The following is a 21,612-nucleotide window of genomic DNA, read 5'->3' as shown; positions in this document are numbered from 1 at the left end:
CCTCAGCCTCCAGCCCATCGGTCAGTGACCCCCTGTGAAAGCAGCAACTACCTGGGTAACCTCAGCAGCTTCCACGACTTATGGTCCATTAAAAAAAAGAAACAGAATAAGATGCACCTGTTTCCCCTCCTTGGGCCCCCCGGGCCACACACACTGCTGAGCTCCTTTGCCTCTGGCTGGAATTATGGCAAACTCTGCAGCTCCCAGCTGGATGTACACATCAGAAACTCTGAGAGGGGCAGCTATCTGTGTCTTTCATTAATAAAAAATGTCACTAATAATGACTTAAACATGCAATTTGGGATCAAAATCTTTCAAAGCATGGGAAAAACAATAAAAAGGAGAGTTCTTCATACTGAAAGTCTGGAAATAAACGCTGTCCTCAGAGGTCAACCATGAGTCAGGCACTGCTGGGGAGGGAGAAAGAAGTGGGAACGGGATCTCACACCCACTCCGTGCCAGGTGCTGTTTGGGGTTTACGCATTTCCCTCATCCTCACACAACCCAAGGAGACAGCGCTACCATTCCCATTTTATAGATGAGCAAACTGAGGTTCACCGAGGCCAAGTTACTTCCATGGGACACAGGATCAGTAAGAGACTCAAACCTAGGTCTGCCTCATTGACAAAGGGAAACAAACCAACAAAAAAAGAAAGAAAAAAAATAGGCCAACAGTGTGGTGCTTGGCAAGTCATTCTGGTTTGAGTTTATGAGAAAGAGGGAAAAGTAGAGGGAACAGCCCATCAGCTATGAAGACCGGGAATGATTTATACGATGTACTGCTGTGTCTCCCGCACCTAGAACGGGGCCTGGAACACAGTTGGTGCTCAGAAATGATCTTCAGTGAATGGCTAAAATGTCTGGGAGGATAAAGGGGCATAGTCTATTCTGAGGTAGGAGAAAGTGAATGTTTCTAAGCCCCTAGTTTCTAGAGAGCATTGAACAAGCACATTTGATTTTTTTAAATCTTTAATTATGGAACTATTTGAAAAACAGAAAAAGACAGAAAATAATACAGCAGACATTGGGGAACTCATTGCCCAGATTTACCAGGTGTTCATATTTTGTCATGTTTATGTCAAGCATTTTTACAGTAAAATACAAATACAGATATGGCTAAAAGCTCCACCACCCCATCTCATTCTCTTCTACCTATCACCACAGGCCACCAGTATCCTTGAAGCTGGTCTGTCTCTTCATGAGCATTTAGCATTATTTTAGGTTTTTACAGTTTCCAAGTACAGGTATCTCCCTGTAGCTATCCTTTCATAATGTACATTTCACTCAGTTATTATATTTTTAGGACTTCGTCTATATTGGTACATGTGGATGGAGTTCACTTTAATTGCTGTATCTACAGGCAGTTTTTTTATTCTTTGCTATTTCAGAGAATGCAGCAATAAAAACCTTTTCTTTTTTTTTTTTTTGAGACTGAGTTTCACTCTGTCGCCCAGGCTGGAGTACAGTGGTGCAGTGGCTCACTTCAACTTCGCCTCCTGGGTTTAAGCAATTCTCCTGCCTCACCTCCCAAGTAGCTGGGATTACAGGTGTGCGCCACCACACCCAGCTAATTTTTGTATTTGTAGTAGAGATGGGGTTTCACCATGTTGGCCAGGCTGGTTTCGAACTCCTGACCTCAGGTGATCCGCCTACCTCGGCCTCCCAAAGTGTTGGGATTACAGGCATGAGCCACCACGCCTGGCCATCAATAACAATCTTTATACACATTTCTGGGTGCACTCATGTGTCACACATAACCTTTACAACAATCACAACATGCTGGAACTTGTGTACCCCTACATGACCTTGGAAAATTGCTTGAAGTCTCAGAAGCTTAGTTTCCTCATCAGTAAATTGGGGTAATAAAATAGCAGGCATATTGATGAAGATTCTGTGCTTCAAAGTAGAGGAAACACATTTTGTCACCTGGAAAGCACTTCCTGATCATGAGTTGTTTATCGCTCAGGTATTCGCCATTCAGGAAGTGCTGAGCATTCTCTCCTGTCAGGGGTGCAACGGGCCAGTCCTCATGCCCACATGCAGATGAGACTGATGGGTGCAGCGACAGAAAAGCACACAAGCCCCTCTGCTCACTGACCAAGCTGGAGTGGAAGACACAAGCGAGGCTCCCCAGAGGAAATGGCACTGAGCTGAGACCTCAGAAGATGAGGAGGCAAAAAAGGTGAGTGGGAGATGGGAAGGTGGGAGGCTGGCGAGGCAGAGGAAGCAGCTAGTGTAAAGGATGGGCTGACGCAAGAGAACATGTTTGGAGCCTGAGAGGTGTGTGTGAGCGGGCGGCGGCATAGAAAAACTCTGGAGAGGTGGCAGAGCAGAGAGGCCGTACCCCAAGGCCACAGGGAGATAGGGAAGGATTTCAAGCAGGGGAGTGACAGGCCCGGATTTGTTTGTAGGGAAAATTGGTCTGGCCTCGGCATGGAGGTGGCATGCAGACTGGGAGCTGGGAGCCCCATGAGGGGATCGCAGAAGCGACACTGGTAAACATGGTGAGGGCTGAGCTAAGTCATCGCCACTTCTGCTAACAAGAATCTGTCCCCAGGCCCTCTAGTAGCTGTTGCCTTCCTGAAGCTTGGGATGCATGCACAAAGAGAGCTGTGTCTGGCTCACAGATTGCGGACACCTGGTTGACCTCTTGATGCCTGTGTATCATGTTTAGCTCCTAAGCCTCCCTTCTCTCGCTGCAACATCACACGGTGGTCACGTCTCCCACAACACGCAGTGGGCATCATCAAAGGAACAGCAGCTGACGGGAACCACCCCCACCTCTGAGAGGTCTGAATTCACACACTACACCCAACACTCTTCTTCTTGGGCTTGCTCAGCACCCTGTGGGGCACAGCACCCGGCCCCGCACTCTCAGGTTTCCAGGTGACAGGAGTCCTTTAGGCTTCTTGGCACCAATGGCATGGCTGGGTCCTCACCAATGTCCCATGATAAGAGATCCCACCAGCAGCCAGGCTGCACAGAACCTACACAGAGTGAGGGGAAGAGGAGGCCAACACATTCTAGGTTGGTTACCACTGGGCGGCCTTGTCTACTATCTAAACATCATACATCTAAGACAAGACAAGGACAGAGATAAGAGAACTGCCTCGAACTCTCTACTCCTTAAGTGGAGACCCCCTTAACAGTCTTTTTGGTTTTATTATGATTATTATTTTGAGACAGGGTCTTGCTTTGTCACACAGACTGGAGTGCAGTGGCTCAATCACAGTCATTGCAGCCCTGACCTCCTTGGCTAAAGCAATCCTCCCACCTCAGTCTCCAAAGTAGCTGGGACTACAGGGCACACCACCACACCGGGCTAATCTTTTTTTTTTTTGTAGAGACAGGGTTTTGTCATGTTGGCCAGGGTGGCCTCAAACTTCTGGGCTCAGGCAATCCACCTGCCACAGCCTCCCAAAGTGCTGGGATTACAGGTGTGAGCCACCAGGGTCGGCAACACTTTTAATATGAGTGACTTGGAAGCTTTTGAAGCCTCTATCCCTGGGGGCAGTGGTGTGCCCCTGGCCTTTCCCTAGACTGGGCTAAAGCCCCTGCCATCCACTCTCCCAGCACTCCACACTTCCCTTTCCATGACATCTATCCCTTTTAGAATTACAGGTTGAATATCTGCCTTCCTTGCTAGGCTGTAAGTTCCCCACTGGACATAACTGCATCTGCCTGGTGTGCTGTTGTTTCCCTCGTGTCTGAACAGAGTCAGGCTCCTGACAGGCCCTCGCTATTTGCAGCTGAGTCAATAGGATGTGCAAACTGAGGGAGAGGAAAGGGTGGAGGGAAAATCGCAGACCTCAGAGGTCTGGGGAGAGGCAAGTGTCTTGCTCAAGTCACAGGCTAGGCAGGAAGAGATCACGGTTCCTGCTCAGAATCTTTGACTCTCAGTCAGGGCCTTTCCCACTCATTATGCTGTGCTAGAAAGAGGCTACGAAACCCATAGAAAAGTGTTCTATAGTTAAATAAGCTTGAGAAACTCTGGGTTAGACAAAATGAAAGGAGTTTCTTTGCCACTGGTCTTTTCAGGCCTTTAACACGCTCCTGTGCCCACGCTTCTGGGAGAAGGTCACACACAGCACTCCAGCTCTCTGACCCTGGAACTCTGCCTGTGAAGCAGTTTGAAACCTCTGGCACCATCCCCCAGCTGTGTGTCACAATTATTTATTAAATGTGACATAGCAGAGAGATTTGTTGCCATTTTTCTGAGCAGGATAGGAAAATCCTTTTCTACAAATAAAAATACTTCGAAACCCCAATATACAAATGGGATGAAAACGGAACTGCTATGGTTGAAGGGGGGTCTGGGGATCCATCTGGAGCTGTCCTTTCACTGCTGCTATGCAAAGAACGCCTGTTTCCTGTGGAGCGCAGTTTGAAAACCACTGGTGCCGAACTGGCACATGAGGTTGAAGCTAGGAGGCTTCTAGTGCTGGCTCTGCCATGGACTGTTTTACCCTGGGCAAGTCATTTAGTCTCATTGGGCTTCAGTTTCCCGTGTATACAATAAGTCTGTCACACTGTATGTTTCTTAGAGTCCTGAACTTTCAGCTTTGATATGGTGAGGGGTACACTTCTATGACTATAAAAGTCTAACTCCAAGATTCCATGGCTTAGTATTCCAACTCTGGGACTGCCTGTAGTTAGCCCAAGCTGGTGCAGCATGCTGGAGCCTGGGCTGTGGAAAGCAGAATTCATTAACTGCAGTGTGCTGCCCAGGGGCACTGGGTTCCTGGGATGGGGGTGCCGGGTTCCTGGGGTGGGTGGACTGGGATCAGCAGCCGCTCAGTGGGACAAGCTGGGAGAGGGACCCAGGTCTCCTGACTCCTGCTCTATCTTTAGATCTCCATAGCAACTGTCACCAGGGCACTGAACTGAAGGCACAGGCTGAGTGGCTGCCTGCAGAAGGAGGGAGGGGCATTTCCTTCCCATGCCTCTTCTTTTGCTAGGCTCAATTCTTGAGCCAGGAAAGGGGACTGAGAATGAAGCTGTTCACAGCAGGAAAGGCTTGGGGCCAATACAAAGACAGTCCAGGGCCCCACCTTGCTCTCAGGACATGGTGAAGTCATAGAACCGAAGACCTTCATGTGTCAGGCTCATGGCACAGGAGGAAAGGTAGAATTCTCCTCCAAAGAGCTCTTAGCCTCTCCTGTGTCCTTCCCTACACACTCAGGAGCCCCTAATCTGAGATGGTGCTGAGGCTGCAGCTGGAGCCCCCATTAGATCCTCTAATCGGAGGGGCCAGGGAAGCTCCTCCTGAATCTTCCCCTGCCCAACTCCTACTCCTCATGGGGCTCAGCCTGGACTTGGCTTCCTCTGAGGAGTCTTCCCTGACTCCCAGGCTGGTTGCTCGCTTCCTCAGGGTCCCTACAGCCTGTCCTCCTTCCACATAGTAGGAGGCCAGAGGAGTGATTAACTTCATGGGGCAGATGAGAAGTAGAGGTTCTGAGCAGTAAAGACACTTGTCCAAGGTCACCTGGCAAATGAGCAGCAGGACCAGGCCTGGACTCCATGTCTTCTGATTCCAATCTGTGCTCCTTCCTGGGTCCCAGTAGCCTAGGCTTTGGAAGGGAGGCCAGGGCTAGAAGAGGAAATAGGAGTCCTCAGTGAGGCCTGCGCACAGTAAGCACCTGGCTATGTCCTTGCTGAACTCAGCGGAGCCACAGACCAGTGCGAATGGCTTTCTCCGACAGCAGCTGACCAGCTCTTTAATTAGGTCCTGGCCCAGGCGGCCAAAGCGAGTCTTCTCTTGGTAACTCCAGGGAAGCTGCTCTGAGGAGCTCTCCTGGGAAGACAAGAAAGGTATGTGTTACTACAAGGGAGCGGGGGTCCTTAGTGTTTACACAGCCAGCTCTTCTCTGCAAAATGAAGAAACCGAGGCTGTAGGAAGCCAGCCTATATCCAGCCCCACCGTGGGCCAGGCACTTCCTCCTCATCACCAAAACAAGCCTGTGGGAACTATCACCTTCCCATGACAAGGAGAGGCACAGGGAAGAGGGACTTCCCCGTGGCACACGAAGAGGTGGGGGCAGCAGCAGGACCAGAACTCAAGTCCCACCATTTCTCGCTGCCTTCCAGCAGCCACACCTGTCACTGTGGGAGGAATGTTTTCTCCCCTGACTGTGGGTTTCCCAGAATCTTTCCAAGGTTAGCTATCATCATCACCCTTGGAGCATAACTTTTGCTCATTTCTTTTAAGGTTTCAATGAACATGTTCGTTTAGCAGATATTTACCAAGTGCTCACTCTGTGCCAGGCACCAAGCTAGCCACTGGGGATATGGCAGCTGCTCAAAAGAGACAAGGGTCCTGGCTGCATACAACACAGATCCCAGGTCACAATGCCTTCATCGAGAAAGGCTAAGCTCGCATTCCAAGGCTGGACGGTGACCCCAGGCACCCAGGACCCTACTCTCTGCCTTTCTAGCCTTAGCTGAAGCTTTCCTCCTCAGGGTCACAAAATGAAAGTTCCACTCCCAGGCGACTTGAAGGAATTTCTTCTATTTTTTTAAATGAACATTTTATTGGAGTACAACATATGTGTAGAAAAGTACACAGATCATTAAGTATACAGTTAGCCCTCTGTATCCATGGGTTCCACACTTGTGGATTTAACCAACTGTGGATTGAAAATATTTTAAAAAAACATTTAAAAATAACAATATAGCAATAGAAACACAAAAAGAAATATAGTAAGAGCTATTTACTCAACACTTACATTGTATTGGGTATTATAATCTAGAGATGATTTAAGGCACATGGGAGGATATGCGTAGGTTATATGCAAATACCACACCATTTTCTATCAAGGACTTGAGCATCCTCAGATTTTGGTATCTGCAGGGGGTCCTGGAGTCAATCCCCCATGAATACCAAGGGACAATTATATATAGTCTGAAGAATTTAAATGAAAAAACCATCTTATCAGCCCACAAAAAACAAAATCCAGAACAGAGCCATCACTCTGCAGATCCCATGAGGGCAAGTTGCTAGTTCCTGAGGCTAGGCACAAAGACAGGATTGGTGGGGAGTGGAGCTCCACTGCTACTTTCCTGGCTGAGTGACTGTGACCTCTCAGGATCGTGATTGTGAGGAGAGTATCCGCTATGGAAAGTCACTGTCCAGAGAGCCGTGGTGCTGGTGTAAGCCCTGGCAGAGGCCCTGTGAGGAGAGGCCTCTATTCTGAGGCCCACTCAAAGGGCCCTGGAGGCAGGTACAGTGGCTCAAGCCTGTAATCCCAGCACTTTGGGAGGCTGAGGTGGCAGGATCGCTTGAGTCCAGGAGTTCAAGACCAGCCTGGGCAATGTGACAAAAGCTGGTCTACAAAAAATATGAAAATTAGCTAGGGGAAGTGCTATGCGCCTGTAGTCCCAGTTGCTTGGGAGGCTGAGGTAGGAGGATCACCTAAGCACAGGGAGGTTGAGACTTCAGTGAGTTATGATTGCACTACTACACTCCAGCATGGGCAACAGAGTGAGACCCTGTCTCAAAACAAAACAAACAGGGTCTCCTGGAGTCCCACCTCACAGAGTCTGTGCTGATGAGAGAATCCTCTCTGACGATCTGGCATTTCCCATGCTCCCGCTACAGTCTGACCCACCAGATGGGGCCTTGGGGCCCACTGGCCTCACCTCCCCTTTTCCACTGCTCATTTCCCTCAGACCACTTAGGTTCAGCTCAGCCTATCCCACCATGCACCCTGAGATGCCCTGGGCCTGGCTGCTGGTGAGATGGGCAGGGGACCCCACAAACAGTGACGGTGCAGCAGGTGGGTGCTGTGAAGGAGAGCAGGGGTGGTGGCAGCAGAACCACCAAGGCCAGCCTGGGGGCTCTAGGAAAGCTTCCAGGATGGACTTCTACCTCAACAGAGATGTGAGGGGTACAGAGGTGTGAGGTGAGGAACGGGGAGCACTCCTGGCAGGCAGAACAGCGTGAGCAAAGGCCCAGAAGCCAGAAAAGCACAGCACACTTGCAACCATGGGCAGACCAGTGACATCAGGCCACAGCTTACAGGGAGGGCGGGCTGGGAGATGAGGCCACAGAGGGAGGCAGTTCTCAGGTGTGGACCTTATTCTGTGAGCAGTAGGGAGCCAGGGAAGCACTGGAAACGGGGTGGTGGTGTGGTCAGATCTGCCCTTAGGACTGCGGGACGCAGGACAAATCAGCAGGGATCGGCTGGTACCGGGAGACTCTTGAGGATGCTGCAGCTATGGTCCAGGCAGGTGAGGGTGCACACTCAGTCAAGGGAGTGTGGATAGGCAGGAGCCACAAGTCACTCCCTTCACCTGCCAGTAATGGCCAGCCCACTCGCTTGCCCAACTCTAGGCCACTGGCACCACCCTGGCCCAGCTGGGGGCTAAAAATCTTCTATTGCTGGTGAACTTTAATTGAAAAGCCACTTGCTTGGTAAAGCCCTCCCTGACCCTGCCTGGCCTCTCTGCCCACCGCTGGCATCCTGAACATCCTCACAGCACAAGGTGCTGTGCTGCCTTATTCCGAGGAGCACTAAGACCACAGCCTTTGAGCAGGACCTCCTGGGTTCATACTCCACTCTCCACTAACCAGCTGTGTTACCCTGGGCAAGATTCTTAACCATTCTGTACCTGTTTCCACATCTGTACAAGAAGCATGATGGGAGTATAAGCCTCATAAGATTGTGGTGGAGATTAAATGAGTAAATAAAGTGTTTAGAATGGTGCTGGCTACAGAGAATGTGCTGAATGAAGGAGAGACCTTTTCAGCCACCTCTGTGGCTATCACCCACAGATAGGTGAGCAGCCAGAGGGCTGGGAGTTGGTCACCTTCACTATTGTGTCTCTGATACCTGCCACACGCTCAGGTGATAGAGGAGGGAAAGCAAAGCTGGCCAGCAGCTTGCAGACCCTCTGCCAGGTGCTGCCTTCCTGCCCTCCTCCCAGTGTCCTTGTCCAGGCTCTCAGGCAGGCTGTCCGTGCTGCTGGGCAACAGTGGCCCATCCCTTGCGCCTACCCCTCGGGCTGCACGCTAGCCTTTGGCTCCATTCTCCTTCCTTAGGCACTTTCTATAAATGTTCACCATGCTCTAAATGTCATGCCACTGAGCATTCTGCCCCATGGACAGGCCTGCAGAACTCAGCCCCTGGGGAGGCCAGGGACCCTTATATTGGGACGGGAAATCCAATTTCCTCACCCTCCACACCCAGCCACAATGTTGAGGATCAAATAAATGTTTAGGGACTACATAAAGCTGCCTCATAGTGGGACTAGATGAGAAGAGTGCTCCACAGCACCAGGCAAGAAGGCTGACCCTGAGGACCAGGGAACACAGGGGGCCCAGCAGGAATCCAACCTACGGGGGACAGAAGGGAAAAGTGAAGCTACCAACTAGGGAAAGGCAGGCCAGCAAAGGTAGCTGAGGGCCTGGCTTGAGACGAGGGACAGATAAACCCCCGTGCTCTAACCTATGAGGGTGGCCCCAGAAGGGTTACCTGAGTGAGCAGAGGGGACGTGGAGTCAGAGGGAGGAGGGTTCAGCAGGGAGAGTCGCTGCCAGCTACGGTGGGGTCCTCCTATGGAGGGACAGGCTGAGGTGGGAGGATATTAGTAAGCACAGGGAACTCAGCTCAGTTTACTCCAGCAGTCACTAATGAGTCCCTGTTCTGGGCCTGGCATTATGCTAAGCACTGAAGAAAGAGTCTGAGGCAGACATGTGGTCTCCGCCTCAAGGAACATCACTTAGTCGGAGGGAGGTCTGCAGCCTGCCCTGCCCTCTACAGCCAGGCCCCTGCCCAGGTAACTGATGATGCCAGAGGGCGATGGGAGGCAGCAACGCATGGGGTGAGAGCCAGAGCTCGGCAACCAGACAGCCCTGGGCTCAAATCCTGGCCTCAGGCCTGTCCAGCAGCATGAGCTGGTGGGCAGCTTCACCCCTGGAACATACATCTCCTCATCTGTATAATGAACATGAGAACACCTTCCTTCCTTACAGGTGGGCGCTCCACCAGTGGCAGGGATTATGACTACAGCGTTCATTGCCAAAAGAGGCTAGAGCTGGTACTCAGGACAGGTGCAAAGGGACTGCAGAGTCTCAATCAAAAAAGGAACTCACCACCCTGAGCTCACCTGGCTGAGTACAAAGAAGGTACGGACGTTCCAGAAACAGGCCTGCTCTTGGAGGAAGGTTTTCAGGTAGATGCTCTCAAAGGTCTTGAAGCAACCGACTAGAGTGACAAAAGTCTCATCATCCTCATTATCTGTGATGCTCTGCAGGATGGGCACCATGGGGGCCAGGCCCGTGCCCGCAGCCAGCATGAGGAGCTCACCATACTGCGGAATAGAAGGGGTATGTATGACGGGTGGGTTGGGAGAATCTCACCCAATCCCCTCCACTATGGGGCTTTTCCTTGAGCTTCCTTCAACGGGATGGCAGTGCCCTTCCTTGGTGTCCAACCACCTATGTCCCCTCTCTACCTCCTCCAGAAAGTCGTCCTTGTTTGTGAAAGGCATGTGAGGTTTGGGTAATGGAGACGATGAGATATGGGGGCTGAAAGGGAACATAACCATATAGCCTATCCTGTAAGTGGCCTGGTTGCCTACTAAAGCATCCCCACAAGTACTCTGCTTACACACTTCTGCTGACAGGGAGCTCACTACTTCCCAAGGCAGTTTGCCCTACTATAGGCCAAATCCTTTGCCAGGGAGGTCTTTACTTACATTGAGCTGAAACCTACTCCCATCAAAGCCTTGCCCACTCCCAGCGCCATTCCAGCCCTGCTCTCTGGGCTGCTTCCTCTGCCCCAGGGTACCTCTGCAGAGATCTCAAGGGCCCACCTTGGACCTCTGAGCTTGCTCATCTATAGGCTAAATGAAATAATATGCATAAGCATGTAGCACAGCACTGGCACAAAAGAGTCACTTGAAAAAGGTGAGTTCCCAGCCGGGAGTGGTGGCTCACACCTATAAATCCTAGTACTTTGGGAGGCCAAGGCGGGTGGATCACTTAAGGTCAAAAGTTCGACACCCACGTGGCAAAACTCCATCTCTACTAAAAATGCAAAAATTAGCCAAGTGTGGTGGTGCACGCCTGTAGTCCCAGCTACTTGGGAGGCTAAGGCAGGAGAATTGCTTAACCTGGAAGGCAGAGGTTGCAGTGAGCCAAGATCATGCCACTGCACTCCAGCCTGGGCAATAGAGCAAGACTCCATCTCAAAACAAACAAACAAAAAGGGTGAGTTTCCACCCCAAGAGGTCCCGGTTCCATCAACTCCTCCTCACTGAATTTATTTCCGGGCTCTAGGCCTCTTAAAGAGGGGTGACCCTCTGTAATCCCAGCACTTTGGGAGGCTGAGGCGGGTGGTTCACAAAGTCAGGAGATAGAGACCATCCTGGTTAACATGGTGAAGCTCCGTCTTTACCAAAAACACAAAAAATTAGCTGGATGTGGTGGCAGGTGCCTGTAGTTCCAGCTACTCAGGAGGCTGAGGCAGGAGAATGGCGTGAACCTGGGAGGCGGAGCTTGCAGTAAGTGGAGATCACGCCACTGCACTCCAGCCTGGGCGACAGTGTGAGACTCCATCTCAAGAGAAAAAAAAAAAAAAAAAAAAGGAGGGGTGATCCTCTTTAAGGTCAGTGCCTTACAGTTTAGCACCTGAGTGATGAAGGGGTATTCACCTCCCTCATTCTAGAGATTAGGCCTCCGGGTATAAATCCCCAACCATGTGATCTGGGCAAGCTCTTTCACCAATATGAGCCTCAGTGTCCTCACTGGTAAAAAAAGAAAAGCACTTCCCCATAGCAGCACCTATCTCAGAACTGTTACAAGGATTAAATGAGATGAAGAAAAGTGCTTGGTTAGCTGCATGTGGTGGCTCATGCCTGTAATCTCAGCTACTCAAGACTGAGATAGGAGGATCACTTGAGCCCAGGAGGTTGGGGCTGTAGTGAACCATGATCATGCCACTGCACTCCAGCTAGGCAAGAGTGAAACCCTATCTCAAACAAAACAAAACAAAACAAACAAAAAAGAAAACTGCCTGGTGCAGATCCAATTAGATCCCTCCCTCTCCCTAAGCTGCTGAGACTCACGCCTGGCAGCTATTCTGCGTCTGTGCTCTATCCAGCCTCCAGGTCTTCAGCTTGCTATGCTCCTCCGCCTCCTCCCATCCTAGCTCAGGCTATCCTTTGGAAGGACTTCCCTAAGCAGGGAAAGGGGAGGGTCCTTTCTTTGTGTTTCCACAGCTCCCTGTGAGTCCCTCTGAACCACACTGGCCACACTGTGCTGCTGACATCTGTCTGTGTGTCTGACTCCCCCAGCAAACTGTGAGCTTCTGGAGGACAGGGGACTCATCTGACCCATCTCTGGGTCCCCAGAGTCCCCTGGCACTGGGTGAACACTTGTGTCTGTTTGTTGAATGAATGCACAGACAGATGCTAATATGTCAGTCCTCAGGGCTGATGTAATATCCATCTGTAATGAAGACGACTGCAGAGCAGCAAAACAGGGCCCAGAAGAGGGCAGGAGCTTCCCAGATGTCCTCGCGTGGTGAAACCAAGGCTTACTGAAATTTCAGTGACTGCATATTAAGGTGTGAGACACCATTTCTTTTTCCTCACCATCAGGTCCTACAGCCTCCCCAGATAAGAAATCCAGTTGGACACGGTGGCTTATGCCTATAATCCCAGCACTTTGGGAGGCTAAGTGGGGAGGATCACTTGAGTCAAGGAGTTTGAGACCAGCCTGGGCAACATAGTGAAATCCTGTGTCCACAAAAAAATGCAAAACTTAGCTGGGCATGGTGATACATGCCTGTAGTCCCAGCTACTTGGGAGGCTGAGGCAGAACGATTGCTTGAGCCCAGTAGGTGGAGCTGTAGTGAGCTGTGACAGCATTCCAGCTTGGGCAACAGAGGGAGGAAAGGAGGGGGGAAGGCAGGAAGGCAGGAAATAAATGCAAGGCCTTTCAAGTATTCTGTGCATGTGAAGGAGCAGCCACAAGGCATTGGGAGGCTCCACCAGAAAAGGTGGTCAAGACAACGTTCATCTGTTATCCACTCAAGACAAGGAGGAAACACGAACGATTTCCATTCCCTGCTCTCAAGCATCTGGGGGATGCGGGGTCTAAAATGTAAGGCTAAGCATGGTTAGTACTAGGAGAATACTATGGAAGAGTATTAACATATGCATAGCACATATCTGTAGAATGGGGTGGTAGCACCTAAGAGCTGCTGTGAAGACTATGTAAGTTACCATATAGCAAGTGCTAAGGCCCGAGCCTGGCACGCGTGAGGTGCTACACGTGCTTGATATTATTATACATATATACTACACATGTACATGCAGTGTGCATTTGTACATATACTCATGTGGAAGAGGATTTGGAAGGATATACACCAAGCCGTAAGATGGGTGTGTCTGGGTAGATTGCCTGTGAGTGATTTTTCTTTTCTTTTCTTTTCTTTTCTTTTTTTTTTTGTCTGCTGATTTTTGGGTAATGAACATGTACTGCATTTATAAAAGAAAAAAATAATAAAAGCTTTTTTTTTTTTTTTTAAACAGAGTCTCTTTCTGCCACCCAGGCTGGAGTGCAGTGGCACGATCTCAGCTTATTGCAACCTCTGCCTCCTGGGTTCAAATGATTCTCGTGCCTCAGCCTCCCAAGTGGCTGGGATTACAGGTGCATGCCACCATGCCTGGCTAGTATGTTCTGTATTTTTAGTAGAGACAGGATTTTGCCATGTTGGCCAGGCTGGTCTCAAACTCCTGACCTCAGGTGATCCACGTGCCTCGGCCTCCCAAAGTGCTGGGATTATAGGCGTGAGCCATTGCGCCTAGCCAAAAAAGCTATTTTAAAATTAAACAAAAAGAATGGAGAGGAAGGCATGATTCATTCTTTTCCATTTGTTTTCATTTTGCTTTGTTTTCCTAATTATAAAGTAATAGGTGTTGACTGCAAATGATTTAGAAAGTATAATGAAGAAAATAAAAATCATCCATAATTTCACCACCCAGAACTGCTAACATTTCATTGCATTTTCTTTTCATATTTTCTCTGTGCATTTTAACTTAATTTCCCAACCTCCTGTATATTCAGTTTTGTACCTAGTGTTTGTCACTTGATCTTACAGCATAAGTATATAACATCATTTATAAACATAATTTTAAAATCCAGGATATTATTCTATCAAGTACCTGTAGCCCAGTGTACCTCACTGTTCCCCTGCTGTTGGATATTCAGTTGTTTCTAATTTTCTGCTATTTTCAATAAAGATGCAATGAACATATGCAAAAGAGCCAGCATTTTGATTCATTCTACAGGACAGACTTCCATAGTGGAATTACTGGGGCCAAGGATTTGAAGACTCTGAAGACCGTTGGTACACACTGTCATAATGCTTTCCAGATATGCACCAACAGATGAGAAATTATGAATTCTTCCTGGGAAAGTCGGGGAAGAGTTTAAAAATGCCAGGATGATGATGAGAAGAGCCATCTGAGCTGGGAAGCAGGAAGCCATGGGGCATATTTAGTCATGTGACTGCACTGTGAAATTCGAAGGCATCTGAGGGTCAGAGGGCATAAGGGCTCCTAAACGCCAAGTACGTGAGTCTGATGTTCTAAGCAATGGGTGCCCTGGGTAACTTTGGAGCTGGGCAGGCAGTTTCATTTATAAGTGTCTATTCCGGCTGGAAGTGGTGGCTCATGACTGTAACCCCAGCACTTTGGGAGGCTGAGGCGGGCGGATCACCTGAGGTCGGGAGTTCATGACCAGCTTGACCAACATGGAGAAACCCTATACCTACTAAAAATACAAAATTAGCCAGGCATGGTGGTGCATGCCTGTAATCTCAGCTACTTGGGATTGGGAGGCTGAGGCAGGAGAATCGCTTGAACTTGGGAGGTGGAGGTTGTGGTGAGCCGAGATCATGCCATTGCACTCCAGCCTGGGCAACAAGAGTGAAACTCCATCTCTAAATAAAAAAATAAGTGTCTATTCCGTCTTCTCCCATGTCCAACCCCAAAGATACAGTTGGGATTGTGTTTGAGCTCAGGGAGAATGGCACAATGAGATGCTGTGGGTGGGCTGAAACATGAAAACCACAGTCAATAGGGATCTCTTGAGGATTTAAGGTGCTGGCACTGACCTGGTTTGGTTTATAGAGGAAATCTCCGAAAGGTCCTCGCCAGAAAGCTGTGTCTCCTGCTCTCCAGGACTCAACATACCGGGACATCAGCCCCATCTCGTAGCACTGGAAGCAAACACAGGGAGACAACAGTGGGAAAGGTACATGCTGCCAACACAAACCAGATTAGCTATTAATGTGGAGCCTGTTCTGTATGCTAAGTTCTTCACATGTGTTACCTCATTTAATTGTCCTCCTCATCCTACAAAGTTGGTATAGCCATTCCCAATTTTCAGATGAGGCCCAGAAGCTTACACAGAAAGTAGACAGGAGGCTGGGATGAGAATCCATAGGACCTAAAGCCTTCAGCATAGAGGTCCCAAACCCAAATGCCCACAGGGACCATGCAGGTACCATAAATGAGTGAAGACCTGGGTGATGATTAATGGCAATTAACACACAGTCTCAGCATCAGGGAGACAATAGGGAGTGATGGGGATTATGATAAGTTAGTAAGCAATGCTCCTTCTAAGGAGGGAAGCCACTTTGCAGGTTTCAGTCTATAGTTTGTGGGGCCTAATTGGCCAGATCTATTGATTTTCCAAAAGAGGCAGGAAATCCATATTTTTATTTAAAATCTCCCGTTTTTGACATGTCTGCAATTAATTCAAAAATTTAGAACTCTATGCTGGCCAATACCGAATACATCTGTGGGCTAGATTCAGGCCACCCATCTGCAGTCTCTGCATTATCCTACACCATCTCCTGGCTGGATGAAAAATGAAGGTTACAGGAGTGATTCCTCCATGGAGAGGGGAGTCTATATTGCCTGGGTGTCTGTCCACTCTGTGCCAGGTACCATGTTGAGGATGCAGGCAAGACACCTAGATCTTAAGCTCCATGAAGGCAGCCAGTGCCTGAACCATGGAAATAACTTAATAAATACCTGAATGAATGAACCAATCAATCAATCCAGATTCAGGCTGTCCCCTTAAGGAGCTTACAATCTAGAAGGGACCTAAGTCTCAGACATATACAAGGTAGAGACCATCTAATATCCATGAGAAGAATAAACTAGGAATAAACCTGAGAAGGCTGCAGTCACTTCCATGGATGAGATCAAGGATGGCTTCCTGGAGGGGGAAGCATTTGAATTGGAACTTGAAAGATGGGCAAGATGGAATTCACTGGGGATGGGAGCAGGGGTGCAGAGAGGACTCTGGACATCAGGTGTAGTATGATCAGGGGTAGGACAATCTGGGTCATGTTTTGGGAACAGCAAGGGAACATGGTAGGGTGAGGGTGAGGGTGAAGCACTGGGAAACAGGACTGGAAGGGTGTTTGAAGTAAGATTATAGCCAGGCTTAACAGAGAGACATGGCTTTGGTCCCCAGATCTGTTTTTAAGCACTCATGGCCATCTCTGATATCATCCCTGACTTCCCTGGGCACTACCTGCACAACGCAAGGGAAGTCCCTGGCTCAACCAGAAGGGGTCTAGAAGGAAAGGTGTGGTTCTTCTCCTGCCTTGCTGGAGGTTGTCTCCATGCATGCTTTGTTTTCTAGCCCCTGTCTAGGGGGAGACATGATCCCAGCTGTGGCCTTAGAGGCCATATGGCATAGACAGCACCCAAGAAGAAGGGAAGGATTCTTCCATGTTGTCTTTAGTACCCTGATATTGTTTGGCTGTGTCAACATCCAAATCTCACCTTGAATTCCCATGTGTTGTGGGAGGGACCCAGTGGGAGGTAACTGAATCATGGGGACAGGTCTTTCTCGTGCTGTTCTTGTGATAGTGAATAAGTCTCATGAGATCTGATGGTTTTACAAAGAAGAGTTTCCCTGCACAAGCTCTCTTCTTGTCTGCCGCCATGTGAGATATGACTTTCACCTTCGGCCATGATTGTGAGGCCTCCCCAGCCATGTGGAACTGTGAGTCCATTAAACTCCTTTCTTTCATAAATTGCCCATTCTCAGGTAAGTCTTTATCAGCAGCGTGAAAATGGACCAATACATACCCACACAGAGCCTGGCACAGAGTAAATGCTTAATACATACTTGTTAAACAGAACTGACACTGAACTTTTGTCCTTCCATTTGGATATTACCCAAGGGGCCTTGAGACAAATGATGTCATCTTTCTGAGCTTCAGTTTCTTCATCTGTAAAATGGGAATAATATGATCTACTCTATAGGGTGGTTATGAGGTCGAAATGAGATAATTAGAATAAACAGAAAGAGGCAGTACCTGGTACCCAGAAGGTGCCTGAGAAATGGGAGCTTCTCCTTCCCTTCTACATGGGAGGGTCAGACGATAAGCCCTGCCTGCCTTCCCAATTTGCAAAGACATTTTTGGCTCTTCCTAGCCAGTGGCTTAGAGATAATTAGACATCTCTCTAAAGAGAGGCTTTCCAGTAAACGAATGAGAAAATCAGCCTTGCAGCTGGGAGAGATCCAGCTGCCCTGAAGAACTGTCTCCAGGCTTATCCTTTCCACAGAAACACACCCTGAGAAGCAGCTTGGGGAAGCAGGCCATTTGGAGAGGATTTGTGGAATCTCCCAGACAAACAGTTGTGTGAAGAAGGGATCCTATCCAAGCTTATGTGTGAGGGAATAAACACTCGTGCTCTGATGGCAGGTAGGAAGGCGGGAGCTGGAGGCAGTGCTGAGATCTCGGTGTCAGGGGGCAGGACTCACCTACCAGCAGCACTTCTTACTAGCTGTGGGGCCTTGGGGCCTCTGGGGGACTCAGTTTACTTATCAATGCAATACAGATAATAAGTCATGTTTTATAAGGTAGATTAAGGATGTGAACACTATTCTTAAATATTATAATGATTCCATTTGGGAAATGATGATCTAGAGCTGTGTATTAGGTTGGCCCACATGAAGCTGATGTTTCTTTAAGTCAAAAAAGTTAGAATATCAGCAATTTCATGTAGCTCAACCTAATTATTCTTTCCACATAATTGGGCCTCCACAACTTCTTACATATTTGTTGCCTATTCCTTGGGTCTCCAGGGTGTTTTGCACCCCTACTTTGTTCATCTCATCTCTGCCAATTCCTCTATCCACTCCGCCTGCTCCACCAGCACCCTCTCCTCCTGGCTCTCAGGCTGGGTACGGTTCCTAGAAGACTTGTTCTATTTCACCCCTCCCAACCTTTGGTTAACCATCCCCTCAGCCTAGAATGCCATTTACAGCCACTGCCAATTTGTACTCCTTCTTCAAGGTCCAACTCCAATGCCCCTGGTCCTGCCCACCTCACCTGAGAGGTGATGTTAGCTTAGTCCTGTCCATAAACTCCTCCATGTCCTACCTCTTGCCTAAACCTCTCAGCTTGCATCCTGCTCCCTTGGCATGCCTTCCTTCTGTTCCAGGACAAAGGACTTACTTCCCCAATTGCCTTTGTCCATGTTGTTCCCAGCACTGAGTTTCCTTCCCACATTTTCCCTCTAGCTCTCCACTTCTCAGACACATAGCTTCTCCAAGAAAGCCCGGCCTGCCTCCTCTGCAACCCAGTTGCTGAGCTGGGCTGGGCCTCTTTATGCACAAAATCTGTCACACTGTATTGTCCTGATCTGGTCACTTGTCCTGGGCAGGTATCTTGAGGGTAGGCACTGTGCTTGACTCACCTCTGGACCCCTGTGCTCAGCACACAGTGGGTGCAGGGGGCCTTGGCTCCCCTTCCCTGCGCAGCTTGGTGCTCACTCTCCACAGATGGCGGGAAGGTGAGGCGAGCAGTTTCCCTTCTTCCCCTTCTCAGTCAGAGTTATCTTTTAGTAAAATCTGTCAGGAACACACTGGAACAGCCCTTTGTTGGTGGACTAGCGGCAGTCCCTTCCCCAGGAAAGGAGATGGAAGAAGTCCTCCTTCACCTGTCCCTGCTTCTCCCTCAGGTCAGCCCCCTTTCCCGTGAACCCTGACTTTTCCCACATTGGTAGGAACTGCCCCATCATGACCAACTTGGCAGAGGAGGCACAAGTCCACAGCATCTGACAGCATCCTTGAAGGTCAACTCACCTTAATTAACACTTCAAAGTATCCTTCTGCATTGGCAGGGCTGATGGGCGTATAGGCTTTCTGAATTTCTAAGTCATCTACTATCCCTCTGGGAAAGAGAAGCATGCAGTCAGTCAGCCAGTCATTCAACAAACCCTTTTAAGGCTGGGCACGGTGGCTCAGATCTGTAATCCCGACACTTTGGGAGGCCGAGGTGGGTGGATCACTTGAGGTCAGGAGTTTGAGACCAGCCTGGACAACATAGTGAAACTCTGTCTCTACTAAAAATACAAAAATTTAGCTGGGTGTGGTGGTGCACATCTGTGCACACCTGTAGTCTTAGCTACTAGGGAGGCTGAGGCATATGAATCACTTGAACCCGGGAGGCAGAGGTTTCAGTGAACCGAGATCATATGCTACTGCACTCCAGCCTGGGCAAAACACTCTGTCTCAAACAAACAAACAAACAACTGCAAATCCTTATGAGGTACCTCCTCTGCCAGTCTGGTGAAAATAAAGGTCCTCACTGAGAGGCCGGCAAGATGCAACAGAAAAAAAAGAGTACTGGGCTCATCCACTGCCACGTGCTGGCTATGAGATCCCAGTAGATCATCTCATCTCCCGTGGCCGCTTTTGTAAAATGGGGACAGCTATCTGCATTACAGTTGTGTGGATGCGAGAGTGCTTCCAAAAGTACACTGAGGATGTGAGTTGTTTTGAAGACATGACTGTCATTTTTCCTGACCTCTTCTCGACCACAGAGTGCTAAAGATAAAAACAACTGCTAACATTTATTAAACACTTACTAGCACCTGACAGAAGCATTAGGACTGGAAGGATCCTCAAAGGGCCCTAGTCTGAAGCCCTATCTCATGCATGAATCCTCTCTATGTTACCAAAAACAGGGTCAGGATAACCACCATGAGTCACAGTAATAGCCATGATGTATTAAATGCATGCATGTATCAAGCGTTTCATATGCATTATCTCATTTAACTCAAACAACAACCCAAATGAGGAATCCAATGCTTAGAGAAGTGAAGTCACTTGCACAGCTGAAATTCAATCACAGCTCTAACTTCAGAGCTGGGTTCCTCACCACTGTTTTCAGAGTTTCCCAGGAGCTTCCCTAAGCAGTCTTCTCTCAAGTCCTACTACATACAAAACTTTCTTCTCTGAGGTATGCAAAGGTTAAAAAGGCCCTGTCTCAATGCACCAAAAGCATGAGGGGCTGGACAGAAATACTTAATAAATGCATATGAAACAAATGGGGACATAAGGAACAGAGCATAGAGCATGGCTTGGCTGCAGAGCACTATGACGTCTGCTGCAACAGAGGTAAAACTGATACATTTCAGAGGGAGTGTGTAGTCTCCTCTGGGAGCGTAGGAAACCTCCTGGAGGTGGGCGCTGCAGGATAGGCCAGCCACTGACAAGGGCAAGTTGGGACAGGAAGGGTGGTGGGAATGGGGTGTGGAGCAGGAGGCTGAGACCAGGGCAGGGGTGGGATGGCAAAGGGAGAAGAACATGGTGGGAAAGCAAGCTGGGCCCTTGGCTTAGGACATCATCATGGAGGCAATGTGTACCTCAGATACCTTCTGGGGTGCCACATTGCCTCCATGCTGCACTCCAGAGTCACATAGTCAAATATGTGTGTTAGGGATGTCACCGCAGGGACAGAGTGGGTGAAGGAGGGGAGCCAGCCTGGAGGCAGGGAATTCTGGGCATTCTGGTTCATGGATAGAAGGATGCCTGGGACTGTGACCTGCCCTGTGGCCCCTCCTGCCCACTGGGATACTGAACTTCTAGGACTGCTGGCCAGGCCATAGGCCAGAAGGAGCTGGACACAAATACCAGGGACCATTGTGAAGCAAGTGGTCAGAGTCTGAGCAGCAGTAAGTGCTCTTCTGGCTTCCACCTTCTCCTCTGGCCGCACCTTGTTTCCTTTGCTGGCTCCTCCTCCTCTTGCCAATGCCATAGGCGCTGGTGTTTCCAGGGTTTGGTCCTATGTGCCTTTCTCTTTCCATGCACACGTTTCCAAATACCACTCAGGTATGTGCCAATGACTCCCAAACCCATGCCTGCAGCTCAGATCTCTCTATTAAGCCTCAGATTCACAGAGCCAACAGCCTAACAGACAACTCTACCCGGACATTCCAAAGGGTCTTGTCTCTGGGCAGGCAGGGGTGGGGACTGGGGTGGGAGTAGAGTGCCTAAGTAGACGGGGAGGAAGTAGGAACCTCAGAGGAGTGGTAAAGAGCGTAACTCAGGAGCCAGGCTGTCTGGGTTTAAATCCTGGCTCCGTGACTTATTAGCTATGTGGTGCTGGGCAAGCCCTTTATTCTCAATTCTATCAATTGGTACTAATCATATTAGGTTCATACCACAAGCTCTAAAGCCAGACTGCTTGCCTTCAAATCCTGGCTCCAACATTTCCTAACTGTGTGACCTTGGCAAGTTTCTGGACCTCTCTTACTTCAATTTCCTCCGGGAAATAACTGCACCTAC

At 49.2% G+C, this 21,612-nt stretch overlaps 1 protein-coding gene and 1 long non-coding RNA gene across 9 annotated transcripts in view; one reads left to right on the top strand and one right to left on the bottom strand.

Annotated features, from left to right (window-relative positions):
- The window catches only part of LOC117092545 (NADH-cytochrome b5 reductase-like), a 36,616-nt gene that overhangs the window by 1,993 nt on the left and 13,011 nt on the right, over positions 1-21,612 (bottom strand). For 5 of the 8 annotated variants that reach the window (XM_033226279.1, XM_033226281.1, XM_033226282.1 and 2 more), the window contains 4 exons: positions 19,126-19,213; positions 15,125-15,229; positions 10,107-10,310; positions 3,329-5,794 (listed from right to left, as the gene is read on the bottom strand). In XM_033226279.1, the coding sequence (XP_033082170.1) occupies positions 5,591-5,794; positions 10,107-10,310; positions 15,125-15,229; positions 19,126-19,213 (601 nt within the window). In that variant the 3' untranslated portion in view covers positions 3,329-5,590. Of the gene's footprint in view, positions 1-2,472; positions 2,988-3,328; positions 5,795-10,106; positions 10,311-15,124; positions 15,230-15,342; positions 16,867-19,125; positions 19,214-21,612 lie in introns of those variants that run through there. The other 3 variants (XR_004440833.1, XR_004440832.1, XM_033226283.1) reach the window with 3 other exon arrangements.
- LOC117092546 lies at positions 1,987-12,745 on the top strand. Its single transcript, XR_004440834.1, has 3 exons — positions 1,987-2,182; positions 9,973-10,326; positions 12,426-12,745. It is a non-coding gene; the product is annotated as an uncharacterized LOC117092546 (long non-coding RNA).

The sequence above is a fragment of the Trachypithecus francoisi genome, unplaced genomic scaffold (assembly GCF_009764315.1).
Source record: "Trachypithecus francoisi isolate TF-2019V2 unplaced genomic scaffold, Tfra_2.0 Lachesis_group12, whole genome shotgun sequence".
NCBI classification, from domain to species: domain Eukaryota; kingdom Metazoa; phylum Chordata; class Mammalia; order Primates; family Cercopithecidae; genus Trachypithecus; species Trachypithecus francoisi.
Note: the sequence above shows the minus strand (reverse complement) of the source record. Positions and strands in the feature narration are given on the sequence as shown.